A 17,860-nucleotide genomic window follows, 5' to 3' on the forward strand; every position below is an offset into this window, starting at 1 on the left:
AAAGGCTAGACCAAGCTTTTTTGGACCTGGAACAGAAATTATGAACGTACTTCTCTGAGCATAGGAAATACTCCACTACGTTCTCACACGGAAGAGTTTTTTGCTGCTGTGTCCTGCCATTTCTTTGGCCTCCTCTGCATGTTCCAGCTCTGCCACACCTTCATGCTATCCAAAAATCAGCACCTGCCTAAACTTCCCTCATGGTGAATCCACTATTGGAAGCACTTTTTGATAGCAACTTCAATGCTCACATAATGAAACGAGTCTATTTTATTTTTTATCTACTTAATCCACCTTGTTCCTGGATTAACATCCTGTCTCTACCATAGGTTCACTGGATAACTCTTGGGCCTGGGTATGCTTACCCCCTAAGATGTACTTGCTTTAGGAGAATTTTAATTTGAATTTAAGAATGTGAACTTGTATTCATCACTTTGAGTTTTTTTAAGGGCAAGGGGAGATGGCAAACAGCCACCAGAACAACTCCATTGTCGCATGATTCTCTGACACAAGCTTAAAAGAACTAGTCATAGGTAGGATCTGAAATACAGGTTTATTGAACAAGTCTTTAAAGTGTTCTTTTAGATACTTGTGTATTCAGGTCAACGAGCGAGTGTTGACATGGTTAAGACGGTACAATGGTTCTCGACATCTGTCAGATTATTCATCATTTTCATAGTCGGCTGGGTTCTTTCTTTTCAGGCGTTCAAATTCTTCAGTTCCCCAGGAGTAAACCATATAGGCAAGCATAAATGCTTAGGGAAATAAACACAAAACAGAAGTATTAGTATTTTTTAAAAAAATCATGATAGGAAGCACTTCAAAATCATGAGACCAATACTTGGAAATGTTACAAAGATAAAGAGATTGAGTTCTGAAATGGTCAGCGTTGGGTACCATGTTAACTTATTTTTATTTATTTATTTGTTTGTTTGACGTATAGTCCGCTCTCCCTGCTGGTGCAGGCTCAGAGTGGATCACAACCAGGTTTAGAATACAACACAGTGTGCAATAAATAGCCAACGCAAAACTAAAACAATTAAAACTGGTAGCAAGGTTCGAAAACAGGCAGCGCATTGCACAATCCCGCGTAATCATTGAGTCCACGGTGGCCAGTGACAACAACAGCCAACTAAAAACCAGGAGGGGGACTCCTCCCCCCACCAGCAGGAGGCCAAAAACTAGGCCCCCCTGCCTCAACCACCAAAAGCCTGGTGGGCCGTCTTTGTCTCATAGGCCCAGCAGAATGATTATAAATCCCACTGGGCCCGAGTTGTCTCAGACAGAGAGTTCCACCAGGTTGGGGCCAGGGCCGAAAAGGCCCTGGCCCTGGTCGAGGCAAGGGGACGGGGACCACCAGTAAATGTTTCTCCGCTGAGCCAAGTGCCCTCCAGGGTATATAGGGTGAGAGGCCTTTGGAGCACCACTCCAGGAAGGATTTCTGCTCCTTTGTAAGTTTTCAGAAATACTGTTTAACCATCAGGAAGGTTTTGCCATCCCTCATATCTGTAAAAAGCGACTAACATCTTTAGGTATATTTTATTCTCACCCACCCCCCACAGTCGGTTCAGTATCTTGCCATGTTTCTTTAATTAAAATAAAGTTATCAAGCAAAGCGTACAAAGACCGGCATATCCCAAAGTCTACAGCACCTACTATATGCTGCTGGAAGGATTAGTGGTCACACGTGAAGCCCTTTCAACACTAGAAACGAGCTGCATAAATGCTATCATTAGTGTTAATTGTTATTAGCTGGGTACATTCTAATGAGCTGAAGAATGTAACAATGTGATTACATTAAATATTACAATTCAGGGGCACGTGGGAGAGAGCTTGCTAACGCCAGTGTCTATTGACACTTCCGCTTCATTCTGCTCTCTTGCCCCATCTAGTGCATAGAGGGTGGCAGAAAAGGAACTCTTCAAAAACTAGCTGGCCAAAACCACAACGAATGCTCCCTCTGCCCTACTCCAGAGTACGGCAAATGCAAAGCAGCTGCTGCTTCTCCTTCACGCGCATCATTTCACCTGGGAATGAACACAGGCAGATCATGAGAGGAAGGGCAGGAAGGGTTACATTAGTGCTTAGTTTTTGTGGTCCCTTCTTACATGCCCAGGGTAATGCCGACTGCCGCTTTTGGCTCAGGAAGTACTTTTCCCCAGGCCAGCTGGCTAGGGATCGTGATGGCATTTTGCCATCTTTTGAGCACGGAGCAGTTGTCACTGGGTGTGTGTGGGGGGGGGGGAGGTAGTTGTGCAGGGGGTTGGACTAGATGAACCTGGAGGCACCTTCCAGTCCTATGATTCTAGGGATTTCCTTTTTCTACAACTAGCTCACATTTATTTCCCCTCATTCCCAGCCTTGAATATCCATGTACTGATCTTGCAGATTTCAAGGCGCTAGCCTTCAAGATTTACAGTTACAACAGTCTGTCTCGATCTTGAACACACAGAAACGGTGGTCTGGACAATGCGAAGAGGTTTCACTTACGAGGAGCCACCCGGAAGAACTGCGAACTGAATCGCCGCCACAGGTTGGGGAGCCCATTGGAGAAATAGTTGGGAAATGCTCTCTGTTCAAAGGGAGACAAGCTGTAGGTGATCACATGCCGAACTTTTTCCAAGTTTCCAAAGTGGATACCCATCTTGTTGGGTTTATCTGCTAAAACAGTACAGAGCAATGGAAATGGGGTTAACAGTTTTCAGGTGTGCCTTCTACAAAAACGTTTGCATACGTGCACACTGGGAGAAGCTTTCAGAGGACTGCATGCTTGTGCTTTAGGTTGGATGGGACGAAAGCCTTTGACTTCATCCTCAAAGTACAAAATAAGATAATAATCAGCTTTGCCCTTTCGCTCTGCAAGTACAAACAAGTCACTTCAAAGACTCCTACGTTCACACAATCCTAGGTGTTAAATGATAGCAAAAGCCTACTATTTTTTTATAGGAAACCCACCCTCCAAGCTTGAATCTAGTTTCAATTTTGAATTGACTCAACAAGCGTTCCTCCATAAACTGATTTGAACAACGATGTCTCATTGGTTTAAAAAGATTCTTGAGGAATATCATGAAGTGAACAATTTGGTGTAGTGGTTAAGAGCACGGGACTCTAATCTGAAGAGCCGGGGTTGATTCCCCACTCCTCCACTTGAAGCCAGCTAGGTGACCTTGGGCTAGTCAAGGCTCTCTGGAGCTGTCTCAGCCCCACCCACCTCACAGGGTGTTTTGTTGTGGGGATAATAATGACATACTTTGTAAACCGCTCTGAGTGGGCATTAAGATGTGCTGAAGGGCGGTATATAAATCAAATGCTGTTGTTGTTAATTAATACATGTAAAGTAAGCAACTAATACATGTAAAGTAAGTTTCAGGATACCAGTTTACATGACTCTCCTCTCCCAAATATGATCTTCACAGAAAATTGTAAGGAAGGTTAGGCCAAAAGTGTAATTCACCCAAGGTCACCCACTGAGTTTCATTACCAAGTAAGAATCTCAAATGTGATCTCCCCTGCCCTGACTACACAAGTATCCCAGATGAGGATCAGTGATTGTAGCACGTTAGTCGTGTGCATGAGAAATAAGCCTCAATTTAGTTCTGTGACAGGACAATTATATAGTGGTTTCAAAAATCAAATTATTTTGTTATATCACAACTTTTGGCCATTTTTCTGCAGACTGAGATGTTATGCACATCTACCAGGGAGTAAAGGCAATGGGACTCGATGAAACATGGACAGTGATGTAATACAATGATCCTTCCTCCCGATTGAGTTCAGGAAATTAACCTGGCTTTTTTTTGCTTGCCTCACAGATGTTTAACATACAATTTTTAAAATTAATTGTTATTTCCCATGAAAGGAACCTACAAAAATTCAGCTTTATTTATTTTATATTCCACCTTCCCATTAGTATAGTCAAGGCAGCTAACAAAATATCAGAGTCACAAAGTAATTACAACCGAGTCAGTTGCAAAGTAGCCAGTTAACAGCATTAAACCCTGCCTCTACAGCTGGAAACTGATCATGTTCTTGTGCGGGGAGAGCAGAATATAAATGGCATAAAATAAATAAATGGTTCCAGTAGCAGGGATGGAAAGCAGAGGTCAGTCCTCCACCACTACTCCTGTGGATGGATGTTGTCGTCTCTGGATCCCGATCCATCTACAAGGTCCCTCCTAAGGGAGAAGAGGCAGCAACCAGACATCCTTGCCCTAGGTCTGCACCCAGCTCTGGCCAAGATTTCTCTTCCTACCAGCTCATGGAGCCAATAACAGAACCACATCTGAGGGCAAATCAGAAGTTCCCTGCTCAGCTCACAGAACAGTACAATCCTGTGCAGGTTTACCAAGCCATTAATGCCCACTTTTTCATCTATTTACCTTATTTATATTCTGCTTTTCGCACCAAGACTCAAGGCAGATTACAAAATGTGAGTCAGTGCAGTCACTTTCAAAGATATTTCAATAAACAATGTAACGGAGTACATAAATGCAAATTTGCAAAGACTTAAAACCAGCAACCACTGTGTAGTGGGGCTTATTCCTAGGTAAGCATGAATAAGATTTCACTATTAAGCTCTCTCTTCCTGGGAGAAAGAGGCTAAGTGTGCCCTACTCAGTAACTGAATTCCAAAAGCCAGGAACAAAATCTGAGGCAGAGCAGCACAGGAGGCTTATATACTAAAAGCACTTTTTAAGACATCATAACCCATTTTGAAGACATTCTGTTGATACAGGATGAAACAAATCAAGCAAACGTAGTCATTCAAACCCTCGCACAGAGCGAACAGTCAGGCATCCTTTCTTCATTCCTAGACCAAGATCTCGCTGGAAGATCTACTTTAATAAGATTAGGATTAGGTTTATTTTGAAAGGTGGAGGTTTAGTATTATGTTATTCAGTTTTAATATTAGTTTTCAAATTGCTGAAAGCTGCGTTTATGCTTTTTCTTTCTTTAGTTTTTTTTAAAAAATGTAATTAAATAAATCAACTGGAAGCGGTCTTTGATAGGGTTGCCAAGCTCCAGGTGGGACCTGGCGATCTCCCAGGATTACAACTGGTCTCCAGACTACAGGGATCCGTTCCCCTGGAGAACACAGCTGATTTTGAACGTGGATTCTGTGGCACTGCACCCTGCTGAGGTCCATCTCGTCCACAAACGCTGCCCTCCCACACTCCACCTCCAAATCTCCAGGGATTTCCTGACCTGAAGTTGGTAACCCAAGTCCTTGAGCGCCCTATCGGCTCTGGGGCACTCCGTTTCGCCCTCCCAGCCATCAATAGGGATGGTAAACCGAGGGCAGCCCTTGGCGCTCACTGGGAAACCTTCTGCCCTATTCGTTTAGAAGTAAAGAACCGAAACCCGAAATAAAGTCGAGCTACCCACCCGCACAGCGCCCTACGGAAAGGTCACCACCTCCCACTCTAGCCTCAAGACAAGATACCTTTCCTTTTCCGGAACGTCTACGTCAGTTCCGTTGCAGCGGCCACAGCCGTCATGGTCCCCGCCTGTTACTGAGCATGTTCAGTCTCATCGGTTGTAGCCACCCTAGTGTGGTATTGCCCTGATTTAGATGGCAAGGTTCACCACAGAGCATGCTCAATAGCAGCGGTCGAAGCCGCTGATCTTGCCCTGATTTAGAAAGCTGGGATTGTCTGTTGACCATGCTCAATAGCAGCAGTTGAAGCAATGAGTTTGCCCTGATTTAAGATGTCTAGTGTTTCCATTCTACAAAGCATGCTCAGTAGCAGCCCTGACTTAGATGTCTAGTGTCTCCATTGTATAAAGCATGCTCAGTAGCAGCTCTTGAAGCCGCTCGCCTTGCCCTCGCTTAAATGCCCAAGAGCGTTAAATAGGAGCCCAGTGGCATCTGACAGCTTAGTCAGATCATGAGTCAGAACTCACTGTCCCTATGCCAGTTTCAGGTGGATAGGCGTGTTGGTCTGCAGTTAAAGAGCAAGTTCTGGGTCCAATAGCACCTTAAAGACCAACTAAATTTTCAAGGTATGAGCAGCTTTGACTCATAAGTTCATATCTTGGAAATCTAGTTGGTCTTTAAAGAGCCATTGGCCTTGCGCTGTGTCTCTGTTGTACTACTGAACATGTTCAATAACAGCGATTGAATCCCCTTGTCTTTGAGCCTGGCATGTTTAGGAACAGCCGCTGAACTCACCACTTTCAAGCTCACTTCTTACCGCAGGAACATTAAAAGCACGTACTGAGCATGCGCATCTTACCTGGCGCCTGTTCAACGGGGGGGGGGGGGGGTGAAGCCACTTGCCCTGAGCTTGACCTCCTTTAGCAAATGTGCTCCGCTTGCCCACATTAATAATGGCGGCTCCGAAGTCCCGAAATGAAAGCGGAGCGTGCGCGCTTATGACGTTGTGGGACTCCGCAAGGAAAGATGGCGGCGCTCAGGTCTCTGTGGAGATTGCGGGCACCTTCAGGGTCATGGTTAAAAGGGACTGTGCTGGGGACGGCGCCCTCCAGGTAATTTTCTCTTTCTAGCACAGAGTAGAGAAAAAAATTAAATCTTTTTTTCCCCAATAGATGAGAGTTAGGTAGCTCTTCACCGCCCCGGGTTCCCAACTCTCGTTTGGAAAATGCCTGGTGATTTGGGGATGAAGCCTTGGAAAGGGGAAGGTTTAGGAAGGGAAAGGACCTCAGCAGGGTATAATGTCATACTAGTCCATCCTCCAAAGCAACCATTTTCTCCAGAGGAACTGATCTCTGTCACCTGTTGTAGTTCGGGGAGATCTCCAGCCCCCACCTGGAGGTTGGCAACCCTATAAACACCGCCCTCCAGTTGCCTTCTAGAGGGCTGTCAAGTTCTTTGTCCTCTTTGCAGCCCCATCCTGGCCTGGAAGCTCAGCTCTCTAATGGTGTGCCCTATAGGAGGAAAATCAAAAAGAGTCCAGTAGCACCTTTAAGACTAACCAATTTTATTGTAGCATAAGCTTTCGAGAATCACGTTCTCTTCGTCAGATGCATGGAGGGCAGAAGGAAACTGGTCAAATATAAAGGAGGAGAGCGGGGAGAGGAGAGGGGGGATGTAAACAACTCCTTTGATATGGAGATGCAGACAGCTCCTTTGGTGTGGGGATCAGTTTGCTTGTGTAAAGGTTCAAAGGAGTTTGCCGTGTTAGTCAGTAGTAGCAAAATCAAAAAGAGTTCAGCAGCAGCACCTAGATTATCCAATTCCACTGCAGGACAAGCCTTCGATAATCACAGTTCTCCCCGCCAGATGCATCTGACAAAGAGAACTGTGGTCCTCGAAAGCCCATGCCAGGTGCCACTAGTAAGGCAAGCTCAAAGTCAGGGCAACACCAGCGGCTTCAATTAATGTTATTGAGCATGCTCTGTGGTGAACCTTGCCATCTAAGTGAGGGCAATACCACAGTATGGTATACCCAAAGTCGCCCTGTGCTTTTTTGAGTGTAAATGTGGCATTCTGTGTATCGGCACGTTTGAAATAGGGCTAACAGTGTGAGCCTTTGCTTATGCCAAGTGCTATACCATCACAGGATTTATGTTTGCCCCCCCCTTCTCACTATTACTATAACCAGGGGTCATTTAGTAGAAAAGGAGCTGGAGGAACTCATTAGCATAACTCATTACATTATGCCACACCCCTTGCCAGCACCGGAAGTGTGTGATTAGCATAACTGATTTGCATATGTCACACCCCTGACATCACCTATCCTGGCTGTTTTGGACCCAATCCTGGCCATTCAGGGCCGAAATTGGGCCCAAAATGGCAAAAAGGGGCTGAAAGTGGCCAAAAAGGGGCCCAAAATGGTCAGGATCAGGCCGCTGCTGAGGGGGAGAGTGATCCACCACCTGTCAGAGACCCAATCCGGGCTTTCAGCCCCAGTCCAGGCTGAAACGGGCCCAAAAGGGCTGAGAGTCTGGTGAGCGAGGCCACCTGACATGTGACCTCTTTGGGGAACTGCCAGTTCCCCCTCGAAATGAGCGCTGACTATAACTTTAACTGTAGTAAGTGAACCCTTTCCCACTCCTTCATCTCTATACCAGGCATCTGACAAAGAGAACTGTGGTTCTCGAAAACCTATGCTACACTAAAGTTGGTTAGTCTTAAAGGTGCTACTGGACTCTTGGCCATTTTAATATCAGGAAAAAGCATCATTCCATTAATTTCTGTGTGTCAGATGGTCAACAGGCCTGGAGAAAAATGTTCTGCCCTTTATAGGATGTTATCTCTGTGTCGTGAAAAGCTTCAATGGTTTGTCTAAGTGCAGAACATTTTTCTCCAGGCCAGTTGACAACTCTAGTGTAAAGTTGCTGTTAAAGATACAGCCACAGGACCAATAAAAAATGGCAACTTTAGCTGGTTCCTGGGGTTAGCTGCCCTTATCTCTTGTGTAGGACTGATACAGGAAAAGGCACGCGTCAACAAATCTGATACATTTTCTGCTGCTACATAAAAAGAAAGATTCCCCTTGTAATAACAGGTTTACATATTTATTGACGTTTTTTACCGTTTTCAATCCTCAAACGAAACAAAAAAGCTTGCTATCTTTTCCGCCTATAACAGGATTTAATTGTTGCCCTGAGTAGAAGAAAATCTAACATTGCAACTTGTCCCCGTGCAGAGATTCAGTGGTATGTGACACTCCCTGATGAACTTCTTCTGTGGCGCATGGTCTCAGCCAGGAACATATAACCACTCCATGCGTCTGAATCTTATAGATCTCCACCACAGACAGCAGCCTTGGCCTGATGCTCAATCAAGCCAGCCAACATCCTGTGGCCTCTTTGGCTCATACTATAAACCTTCCTGTTACATTTCCAGTTTATTTATTATTATCTGTTTACTTCATTTATGAAAGGGGATTTATTTTAAAGTACTCTGCGTTTCAATTTTTAACCCCCTTTCAGCCAATAATTTCACACACAATCAAGACACCTCTTCAAAGAAATATGGGTTTATTATTTACTAGCTTGGTGCCCGTGCTTCGCTACAGTGTATTTAACTATTTTAATCCAGTTATAATATTTATGGGTAAGTAACGTTTTTGGTTTGGGGGGCAGGTTGAGTTGGTTTTGTAGTATAATAGCATAGAACCCAAGCTTCACAGAAGTATTTGAATAAAGCGAAGCATGTGGATGCCTAAAACCGATGAAGTGAATTTCGAAATGTAATGTTTATTGAAGAGATTTTTAAAAGGAAAAGATTGTAGTGCAAGAAATAAAGTGAAAAATACGTACAACCTTATTTTTCTACTGAAGGACCTCTTTGTAGACCTCATTGGTGGCTTTCACCCACTTTGAGGAGAAGCTTGTGGGCTTGGAAGCCAGGAGGGTTGAGCATGTTGAGGAACTCCACAGGGTAGTGGACTGCATCATCCATTTGCACCACTGAGTCCACAGATCTGTACTCCATTTCTGCCCCTTCGAGGGAGTTGTGCTTCAGTAATGATGGCATCCTTGTCTTTCTTGGGGGGTCAGAGTGGCCCACTTGCACAGCCCGTCCATGAACTTCTTCATGATAGTGACGATATCAGGGTATATCGTGGCTGTTAGGTCTGCCAGAGTCGTCAATACTGTGCCCAGGCCTGCAGGGATGGTCACCTTTCCCTTGGACTCAGGACTTGCTGGTACTTGCACACTGCTGCTCAGTGCACTGCAGGAGTATGATGTGCATATTTCTTTGCCGCATCTCTAAGTTGCCTCCTCCGTTTAGCATTGGTATATCTTGCACAACATCTGCTAGGAGGCTTCTTGGGAGCAGTAAGAGGTGATGGCTCTTGTTGTGAGGTGGAGTTGGACTGAGGGAGGGGTGGTGTGGTGGGCCCTTTGGCAGGTTCATGTGAAAGGTTTGCATTGAAATGACCCGTAGAAAGGTCACGCACCATCTCCCCATGAACATTTAAAAACTCAGCTGCTATACTGACTTTTATATAAAATCCCTTTTCAGGAGTCTTGTAATCTCTTCCTTCAACTGTCTGCAGTTTCCTTGACCTAATTTTTACTTCAGAACACAGTTCCACAGCTGACCCATCAGCCTGCCAGCCACACAGGAAAGCCAGCACCCACAGGGAGATTGGCAACCCTAGAGAGGAGGTGTATTTTTACCTCAGGACACGTTCAATGACTGGAAGTCATTGAATGTGTCCTGAGTACTGTTTAGAATGTTGGGATGATGACCAATCAAGGCCACATATGCAAATGACCTTAGGGCAGAGTGGCTGAGTTGGCAGTTGGGGGGGGGAATGAGCAGCCTCTCAGCCACACAGGGGAGCTGTATCCCTATGGGAAAACACATTTTACCCCTTTAGGGGGCAAATTTCTTAAAATCCCTTCTTAGTGAGCCTCTACATCACAAAAGAAACGTTCTCCCCAAATTTCACATTTCTCGGTCCAGGGGTTTGGGCTGGGCATTAATGAGTCAGTCAGGACACTTGTCTTTATATATATAGAAGATTTAATAAGCCCATGACACATCCACCATTGTTATCCCCCCCTCCATTTTAGCCACACAACAACCCTGTGAGATAGATTAATTTTGTGATGTAATATGGCTTCGTCAGCTTGCCAGATCTTGATTATTTTGCTTCTCCCCTGGCAGAGGAAAGCAGTGGCAGCCAGATGTGGAGTGGTATCAGCAATATGCAGGTGCCGTTATGTACCCCACCAAAGAGACAGAACATTGGGTTCCTCCTCCTTGGAACGGTGAGTTTCTCTCTTGGCATGATCCCTCCCCCCCTTAAAAAGTCTTTATATGCAGAGGAGAAGTGGTTGATGTGTTGTTACTTTTCAGAAAGCATTTTGTTGAGAACTGTCCTTATAACTTTGTTTATATTTTGCCTCTCCCTATACATGTCCAGGAGGACGCTTCGATCAGCAGAAAAACAGCTATTGGTGGTCCCTGGCCCCGGGGAGGCTTGCCTGCCTCAACCAGAGCCAGGGCCTTTTCGGTCCTGGTGTCATCCTGATGGAACTCTCTGTCTATTGAGACCAGGGCCTGGCAGGATTTGCTATCTTTCCGCCAGGCCTGTAAGACAGAGATGTTCCGCCAGGCATATGGTTGAGGCTGGGCCAGGCCCCCACTGGCCTGGTAGGAGGAGAAGGCAAACGATCTAAAACACTCTCCTGTTTGTAATCCTGCTTTTAATGCCTGTTTTTAATTAGCTTCGCATTGACTGCTACCATCTTATATTTCCTATAACGATTGTATTTTTATCATGTTTTATTGATCTTATGGAAAATGAAATTGTGTGATCACGTTTTAAATGATGTGATCTGCCCTGAGCCCACTTGCAGGGAGGGCGGAATAGAAGTCAAATAAAATAAAAATAAAATATTTGTTAAAGTATTTATGCACTGCCATTCCCTTATGGCTCAAGAGCACTTGCTGTTCTAAATTAAAACCATCTATAGTAAAATAAATCATTAATACCCCCCCCACAAGAAAATGCATGCAGCTCAAACCCCATAAACAAACAAAAGGACCTTTCAGTGCTTCCTAAACATTTCTAAGGGTGGCACCCTCCTCACCTCCCTGGGGAGCCCATTCCCCAAAGTGGGGGCCTCTTACGGGAAAGGAAAAGGCTCTGCTAGATGCCAGGCAAGCAGCCCTCAACTACATTACAGTATGGAGAGAAGATGCTGTTTTTTCACCCCACTTTTTAAATGCAAATTTAGGCCGGGATAGGCAGAAGAAGGGAGATTGTATTGGAGTACACCAGTAGCTCGCGTGAGCCTGATCTCATCAGATCTCAGAAGCTAAGCAGGGTCAGCCTTGGTTAGTACTTGGATGGGAGACCTCCAACGAAGACCAGGGTTGCAGAGGAAGGCAACGGCAAACCGCCTCTGATAGTCTGTTGCCATGAAAACTCTGGAAAATACAGCAGAGGTGCCTTCACTACTGCACAAGAAACAGCAAAGTAGAGTAAACTACATGTGACGGGGAAAAGTCTAATTAACAAGCGTTATGAGCAAATTAATACCATACATTTTAGAAAAAGTCAGCAGTTGTAATTCACTCAGTGAAAAAGTCAGATGAAAAGTAAACACCAAAGAATCAATTAGCAAACAAGTCCGTTAGTCAAACAGCAAACAGTGCAAACTAAAGCCGCTGTCATATATCAACGTATTCGTCCATAGGGTACAACCCCCAGGTAAGTCTCCAAGGTAAGTACTCAAATGATTCTTGAATAAACTGTTTTCTTTTCCAGGTGGTTATGGATTGATATATGACACTGATATATATGACGTTGATGTATGATAAATTTATGGTATTAATTTGCTCATAACACTTGTTAATTAGTCTTTTTCCCTTCACATGTAGTTTACTCTACTTTGTTGTTTCTTGCCATGAAAACTCCAGCAGGGGTTGCCCTGAGTCAGCTATGACTTGAGGGCCTCTCCTCGCCATATCAGTAACCACAGCCCAGTGCTCTGAAGCCATCTAGTGTTGAGATTCTTTCAAATTACTTAAGATAAGGATTAACCAATGAATCCCACCACTACCCATCTAAAGACCAAGTCTTATTTGTTGTTGTTGCAGTTCTGATGAAAATGACAATTGTTAATCTTAGATGATTCTAGCATTTAAAGAATTCAAGCTGAGTTTAGAGTCAGCTTGAAAAGGAAAAAGAGAGAGGATTAAACTGACCGGGAATGTTTCCAATCGTCAACATGAAACAGGTCTTGCAACAGAAGGGATTTTTTTTTTCCTGAGGAAGTATTTCCACCAGTCTCGGTTGGCTTACAGGGCCAGCATCTCTTCCTCCACCTCAGGAGTAACGTACGTTACTCCTGTTTGCTTCTCCAGAACCAAGCGTGTTGACTCGTCCCTCTCTTACACTTGTGTGTCCTAAACAGACAAGGACCCTCCGGCTGAGAAGAAAGTCTCCAACCTGACAATCAACTTTGGGCCTCAGCATCCTGCAGCTCATGGGGTCTTGCGGTTGGTCATGGAGCTGAGTGGGGAGACGGTGAAGAAATGTGACCCCCACATTGGCCTGTTGCACCGGGGCACGGAGAAACTGATAGAATACAAGACCTATCTCCAGGTAATGCCCTCTACCCTAGATGGTTTCTGTCCAAGTATCCTTTTCAAATGCCTTGACCAGCCCAAAGGATAAGGGAGTTCACAAAGATTTCTGTACATTCAGTTAATACTTGTTTGTGTCTCTTTACCTTCATTTGGTTGGATCTCCCGAATCTTGTTCTCCTCTCCTTGGTAATATCTTTGTATCACAGTTCCCTCGAAATCCTCCCTCTTCAAGAACGAAGATCAGTAAAAAACTGCTTCAGGAAATAACAACATTTGTGGAGGGTAGTTTGGCCCCCACTGGAAGAGGGTTTCTTCTGTCCGGCCCCCGAGCTCCCTTTCTTGCTTTGCTAGTGTTACGTAAGCAGATTACAGCATTTTTGTGCCATCAAACTTTTGGGATTGAATTCTTCCCTACCGTATTGCTGCTGCATTCACTGTATTTGGGTTGTTCTAATTCATCTCTTAACCATTTGATTTCCGGGTGAATCGTAGGTTTTGTATCATACGCCACCGTTCTTGAAAAGCAGTTTTATAAATGTCAGTAATCTGGTCAAGATGGGTAGCCGTGTTAGTTGTATGTAGCAGTAGGAAAGAGCAAGAGTCAAGTAGTACCTATAAGACTAACAAAATTTGTGGTAGGGTATGAGCTTTCATGGTAGGGAATGAACTGAAAGCAGGGCTTTTTTTCAGGGAGAACGTGGGGGAACGGAGTTCCGGCACCTCTTGAAAATACTCGGCAATAGTGCTTGAAAATAATATGATTTCAAAGAATCCCGTGTGTTTCTTCCTCATTTCCCTCTTGAGAGTTCCGCCACCTCTTTTCCCAGAAATAAAACCCTGGCTGAAAGTATCTGAAAAAGTAAGCTGCGACTCATGAAAACTCATACCCTACACAAAATTTTGTTGGTCAGTAACCCGGGTCTTTCCTTTTTCTTTCTGCTGTACTAACCAGGGCTTATTTTGAGGGGGAACGCACAGGAACGTAGTTCTGGCAGTTCCCTAAAGAGGTCACATGTCAGGCGGCCCCACCCACCTGCCTCTTGGCCATTTTGGGCCCATTTTGGCCTGGAGTGGGGCCGAAATGGTCCAAATAGGGCCTCTGTCGGGTGGTGGATCACTCTGCCGCTCAGCAGCGGCCCGATCCTGACCATTTTGGGCCCCTTTTCGGCCATTTTCAGCCCCTTTTTTGCCATTTTGGGCCCAATTTCAGCCCTGAATGGCCAGGATTGGGTCCAAAACAGCCAGGATAGGTTATGTCAGGAGGTGTGGCATATGCAAATCAGTTATGCTAATGACACACTTCCGGTGATGGCAAGGGGCATGGCATATGCTAATGAGTTGTGCTAATGAGTTCCTCCCGCTCTTTTTCTACGAAATGACCCCTCGTACTAACACTATACACCTCACAGAAATGCATGGAGATAAAAATTGCATCAGCCACACGCATTCTACAAACATCTGATAAAGCCAGTCTTTATTACATCTGTCTGTTAAGTGTATCTTAAAATTTAAACCTACCCCTACCGAATTCTGTGGAGATGAGCAGAGATGACAATACAACAGCTCTTCCAGAAGATTTTTGTGCAAGTCTCCAGCAGTGTATATTCCTCACATATTTCTTTTGCTTTAGGCCCTGCCGTATTTCGACCGTCTTGATTACGTCTCCATGATGTGCAATGAACAGGCCTACTCTTTAGCAGTGGAAAAGCTGCTCAACATCCGTCCGCCCCCAAGGGCTCTGTGGATCCGAGGTGAGTGTGCCAGCGTGGCTTAGTGGTTAGAGTGTTGGGCTAAAGTCTGGGAGACTCAGGTTCAAATCCTTACTCTGCCATGGAAACTTTCAGGTGACCTGGGGCCAGTCACACCCTCTCAGTCTAACCCATATTACAGTGTTCTTGTAAGGATAAAATTGGAGAGGAAAGGGTGTAAATATCCTGCTATAAAAAAGGCAACATGTATTCAAGACAACTTACTTCCTACCCTGGTGGGCCTCCAGAGGGCGCTGCTGTGGAGGGAAGCCCAGATGAAGCAGCGAGACCTCCAGAGTGCGTGCCGCAGCAGGAAGCCCATAATAATAATAATAACAACAACAACATTTGATTTGTATACTGCCCTTCAGGATAACACCCACTCAGAGCAGTTTATAAAGTATGTTATTATTATCCCCACAACAAAACACCCTGTGAGGTGGGTGGGGCTAAGAGAGCTCCTAGAAACTGTGGCTGATCCAATGTCTGATCCAATGTCACCCAGACTGGGGAATCAAACCAGACTCTCCAGATTAGAGTTCCGTGCTCTTAACCACTACACCAAAATGGCCAGGATCAGGCGCAGAGTAGGCATCAATGTCTGCCCCCCGCCTTTACCCAGCTGGGATCAGAAGTGAAATAGGTTACAATGCTCGCCCTCCCCTTCACCCAGCTGGGATCAGGAAGGGAGAAGGTGGCAATGCCCACCTACCCTTCACCCAGCTGGGATCAGGAAGGGAGAAGGTGGCAATGCCCATCCCTGCCTTCACCCAGCTGGGATCAGGAGCAGAGCAGGTGGCAATGCCCATCCCCTGCCATCACCCAGCTGGGATCAGGAGCAGAGCAGGTGGCAATGCCATCCCCCGCCTTCACCCAGCTGGGACCAGGAGCGGAGCAGGTGGCAGTGCCCATCCCCTGCCTTCACCCAGTTGGGATCAGGAGCAGAGCAGGTGGCAATGCCCATCCCCTGCCATCACCCAGCTGGGATCAGGAGCGGAGCAGGTGGCAGTGCCCATCCCTTGCCTTCACCCAGTTGGGATCAGGAGTGGAGCAGGTGGCAATGCTCGCCCCGCTCCTTCACCCAACTGGGATGAGGAGCAAAGCAGGTGGCAGTACCTGCCCTCCCTTCACTCGGCTGACATCAGGTGCAGAGGAGGTGGTCATGCCTGTCTCCTCTGCCTTCATCCAGCTGACATCAGTGACAGAGGAGGAGGGAATGCCTGCCTGCCTGTCCTCCCCTTTCTAGAGCACATTGTTTTTTTTCCCCACAACGGGCTTTGTTGCTCGTCTAATATTAATCATAGTGCCTTGGGTCAGGTAGCTTAGAAAAGTGTAATTATAACTCACAGACCAGGTAGTTATTGCTTATATAGAGGCTTAGAGCTCTCAGAAGAGTTCACATACATTATCTCTGTAATTTTTAACTAAAACCTTGCTGGGTAGCCCGCTGGTTGGTTGGTTAGTTGCTGGGTCTGTGGGGTTTCTTGCCAGTCTGACGATCGCTGTTTCTATCCCTGTTTTGGGTGGAAGCTGAGGTGTGGTAGGGAAGCTGCAGCGTTTCATCGAGTTTGGTGAAGGACATTTCTCCACTGCTTTATTATTTTATTTATTTATTAGGTTTGTCTTCCACTTTGTCCCATGGGCCCAGAGCAACTGACAGCAGTTCTTTCACAAATCAAAACACTTCTGTCCCCCAAAGGCTCATGGGCTAAAGAATTAAAGACAATTTGTTGGATAAAGAAAAGAATTTTTTAAACAACTCTTCAGAGAGATGAGGTTTACTTAATAATCAAACAAGCCCACAAGGCTTTCTGCTTGCCAAAGATGGACTACAAAGCGGGTGGGGCTGAGCAGAGACCGGCACTCAGTCATGGGTGGGGTAGCAATGGCATGTCCGGAGCTTTGTCCCAGCGGTCGATCTTCCCAGATCCTGGAATGGCCATCCCCTCCAGCAGCAGAACTGCCACCACCTCCGCTGTCAATGGAACTCCTCCGAAGAGATTTTGCAGATAGATAAGACGGAGACCACAGCTGAATCCAAAGCGGTGGTAGCAGTGGTGTCTCTGGAGTTCTGTAAAGAAATAGCAGATTAGTCCAGATAGCCAGATTGGAGTATCTCAGTTCAAAAACAAGATACCACTGGCATATACCACTGTGGAATGACCTGCCTGAGGAAGTCAGAAGAGCCCCCACTCTCCTGGCTTTCCGCAAACGATGCAAAACCGAATTATTCAAAAAGACTTTTTCCTCAAATGGGAGGGCTGTATTGTAGGGATGGGGTCTCAGGTGCTTCACTAACAAGTTGGGGATCATAGACTTCATCACCATTTTTGTCTCATATATTATCTGCTGCTTTAAATACGTACTCCTATGTACAACCATCGCGCCATGCTGTCTAATGTTAGTCCTAGAATTGATTATGTTTTGCTTCAATATCTCTACTTCATGGATCCTTGCTAATGCTATGTCTTTTAAACTTGTATCTGTTTACCTTATGGTATCGTATTGAAATGTACTTACTTGATACAGATTGTTTTAATCTCATACTGTGTAATCCGCCTTGAGTCTCAGTGAGAAAGGCGGACTATAAACGATGTAAATAAATAAATAAAATCAAGATGCCTTTCTGGGAGAATCTGGCTGGCTTGACTCTCTATGCCTCTCAGGATACCTTCAGAACTCTTTATTTCATGCAGAGCCCGAGAAGAGAGAGAGCATCTGAGCCTTCGTAGCTCTGTGACCAACAGCATCTTATTTCAAGGCATTTTGGGAACTTGACTTACATCTACTCTGCAAATTTAAAGGAGCCTCTTAAAGTCGAATGGGTTGATTATGCTGTGCGCTTTCATGGATCCCTTCCCTAGGGTGTATAGAGAGCGAAAAAATGTGAAAATTGGGGGCAAAAAAAGCCAACAGAATGCAAAATTCTACCCTGTGACATTTGTCTGAGATGGGAGCGCTGTGGCCATTCGCAACAGCTGTTAATGAGATAATACAGTCTTCTTAGCTTGTCTGTGTTATTTTCCTCCTCCCTGGAGTGCAAAAATCTTCAAGTTTATTGATGAGCTGCTTTTCCGCCAAGTGGAATACA

General features: G+C 45.3%; 2 protein-coding genes across 4 annotated transcripts in view; one reads left to right on the forward strand and one right to left on the reverse strand.

The window, feature by feature from the left end:
- Positions 1-534: 534 nt before the first annotated feature.
- LOC129331332 (cytochrome b-c1 complex subunit 8) lies at positions 535-5,447 on the reverse strand. 3 transcript variants are annotated; one of them, XM_054981843.1, is made up of 3 exons: positions 5,386-5,447; positions 2,491-2,658; positions 535-755 (listed from the first exon to the last, which is right to left on the reverse strand). In XM_054981843.1, the coding sequence occupies exons 2-3, from the start codon at positions 2,642-2,644 to the stop codon at positions 661-663; spliced, it is 249 nt and encodes an 82-aa protein (XP_054837818.1). In that variant the 5' UTR covers positions 2,645-2,658; positions 5,386-5,447; the 3' UTR covers positions 535-660. The 3 variants fall into 3 exon arrangements, with proteins under 3 accessions (XP_054837818.1, XP_054837807.1, XP_054837796.1); XM_054981832.1 differs by having other exon boundaries at positions 2,491-2,661; positions 5,386-5,441; XM_054981821.1 differs by lacking the exon at positions 5,386-5,447 and adding an exon at positions 5,206-5,342 and having other exon boundaries at positions 2,491-2,661.
- A 947-nt stretch (positions 5,448-6,394) lies between these two features.
- The window catches only part of NDUFS2 (NADH:ubiquinone oxidoreductase core subunit S2), a 32,485-nt gene continuing 21,019 nt past the window's right edge, over positions 6,395-17,860 (forward strand). The window contains exons 1-4 of the mRNA XM_055000541.1: positions 6,395-6,489; positions 10,589-10,692; positions 12,847-13,037; positions 14,652-14,772. Of these exons, the coding sequence (XP_054856516.1) occupies positions 6,404-6,489; positions 10,589-10,692; positions 12,847-13,037; positions 14,652-14,772 (502 nt within the window). The 5' untranslated portion in view covers positions 6,395-6,403. The remainder of the gene's footprint in view (positions 6,490-10,588; positions 10,693-12,846; positions 13,038-14,651; positions 14,773-17,860) is intronic.

This window comes from Eublepharis macularius, chromosome 1 (assembly GCF_028583425.1).
Source record: "Eublepharis macularius isolate TG4126 chromosome 1, MPM_Emac_v1.0, whole genome shotgun sequence".
NCBI classification, from domain to species: Eukaryota; Metazoa; Chordata; class Lepidosauria; order Squamata; family Eublepharidae; genus Eublepharis; species Eublepharis macularius.

Coding starts and splice junctions, on each gene's coding strand:
- LOC129331332 (XM_054981843.1), bottom strand. CDS start 2,644: ATGGGTATCCACTTTGGAAACTTGGAAAAAGTTCGGCATGTGATCACC. Junction 756..2,490: donor GTTCTTCCGGGTGGCTCCTC/GTAAGTGAAACC, acceptor TATTTCCCTAAG/CATTTATGCTTGCCTATATG.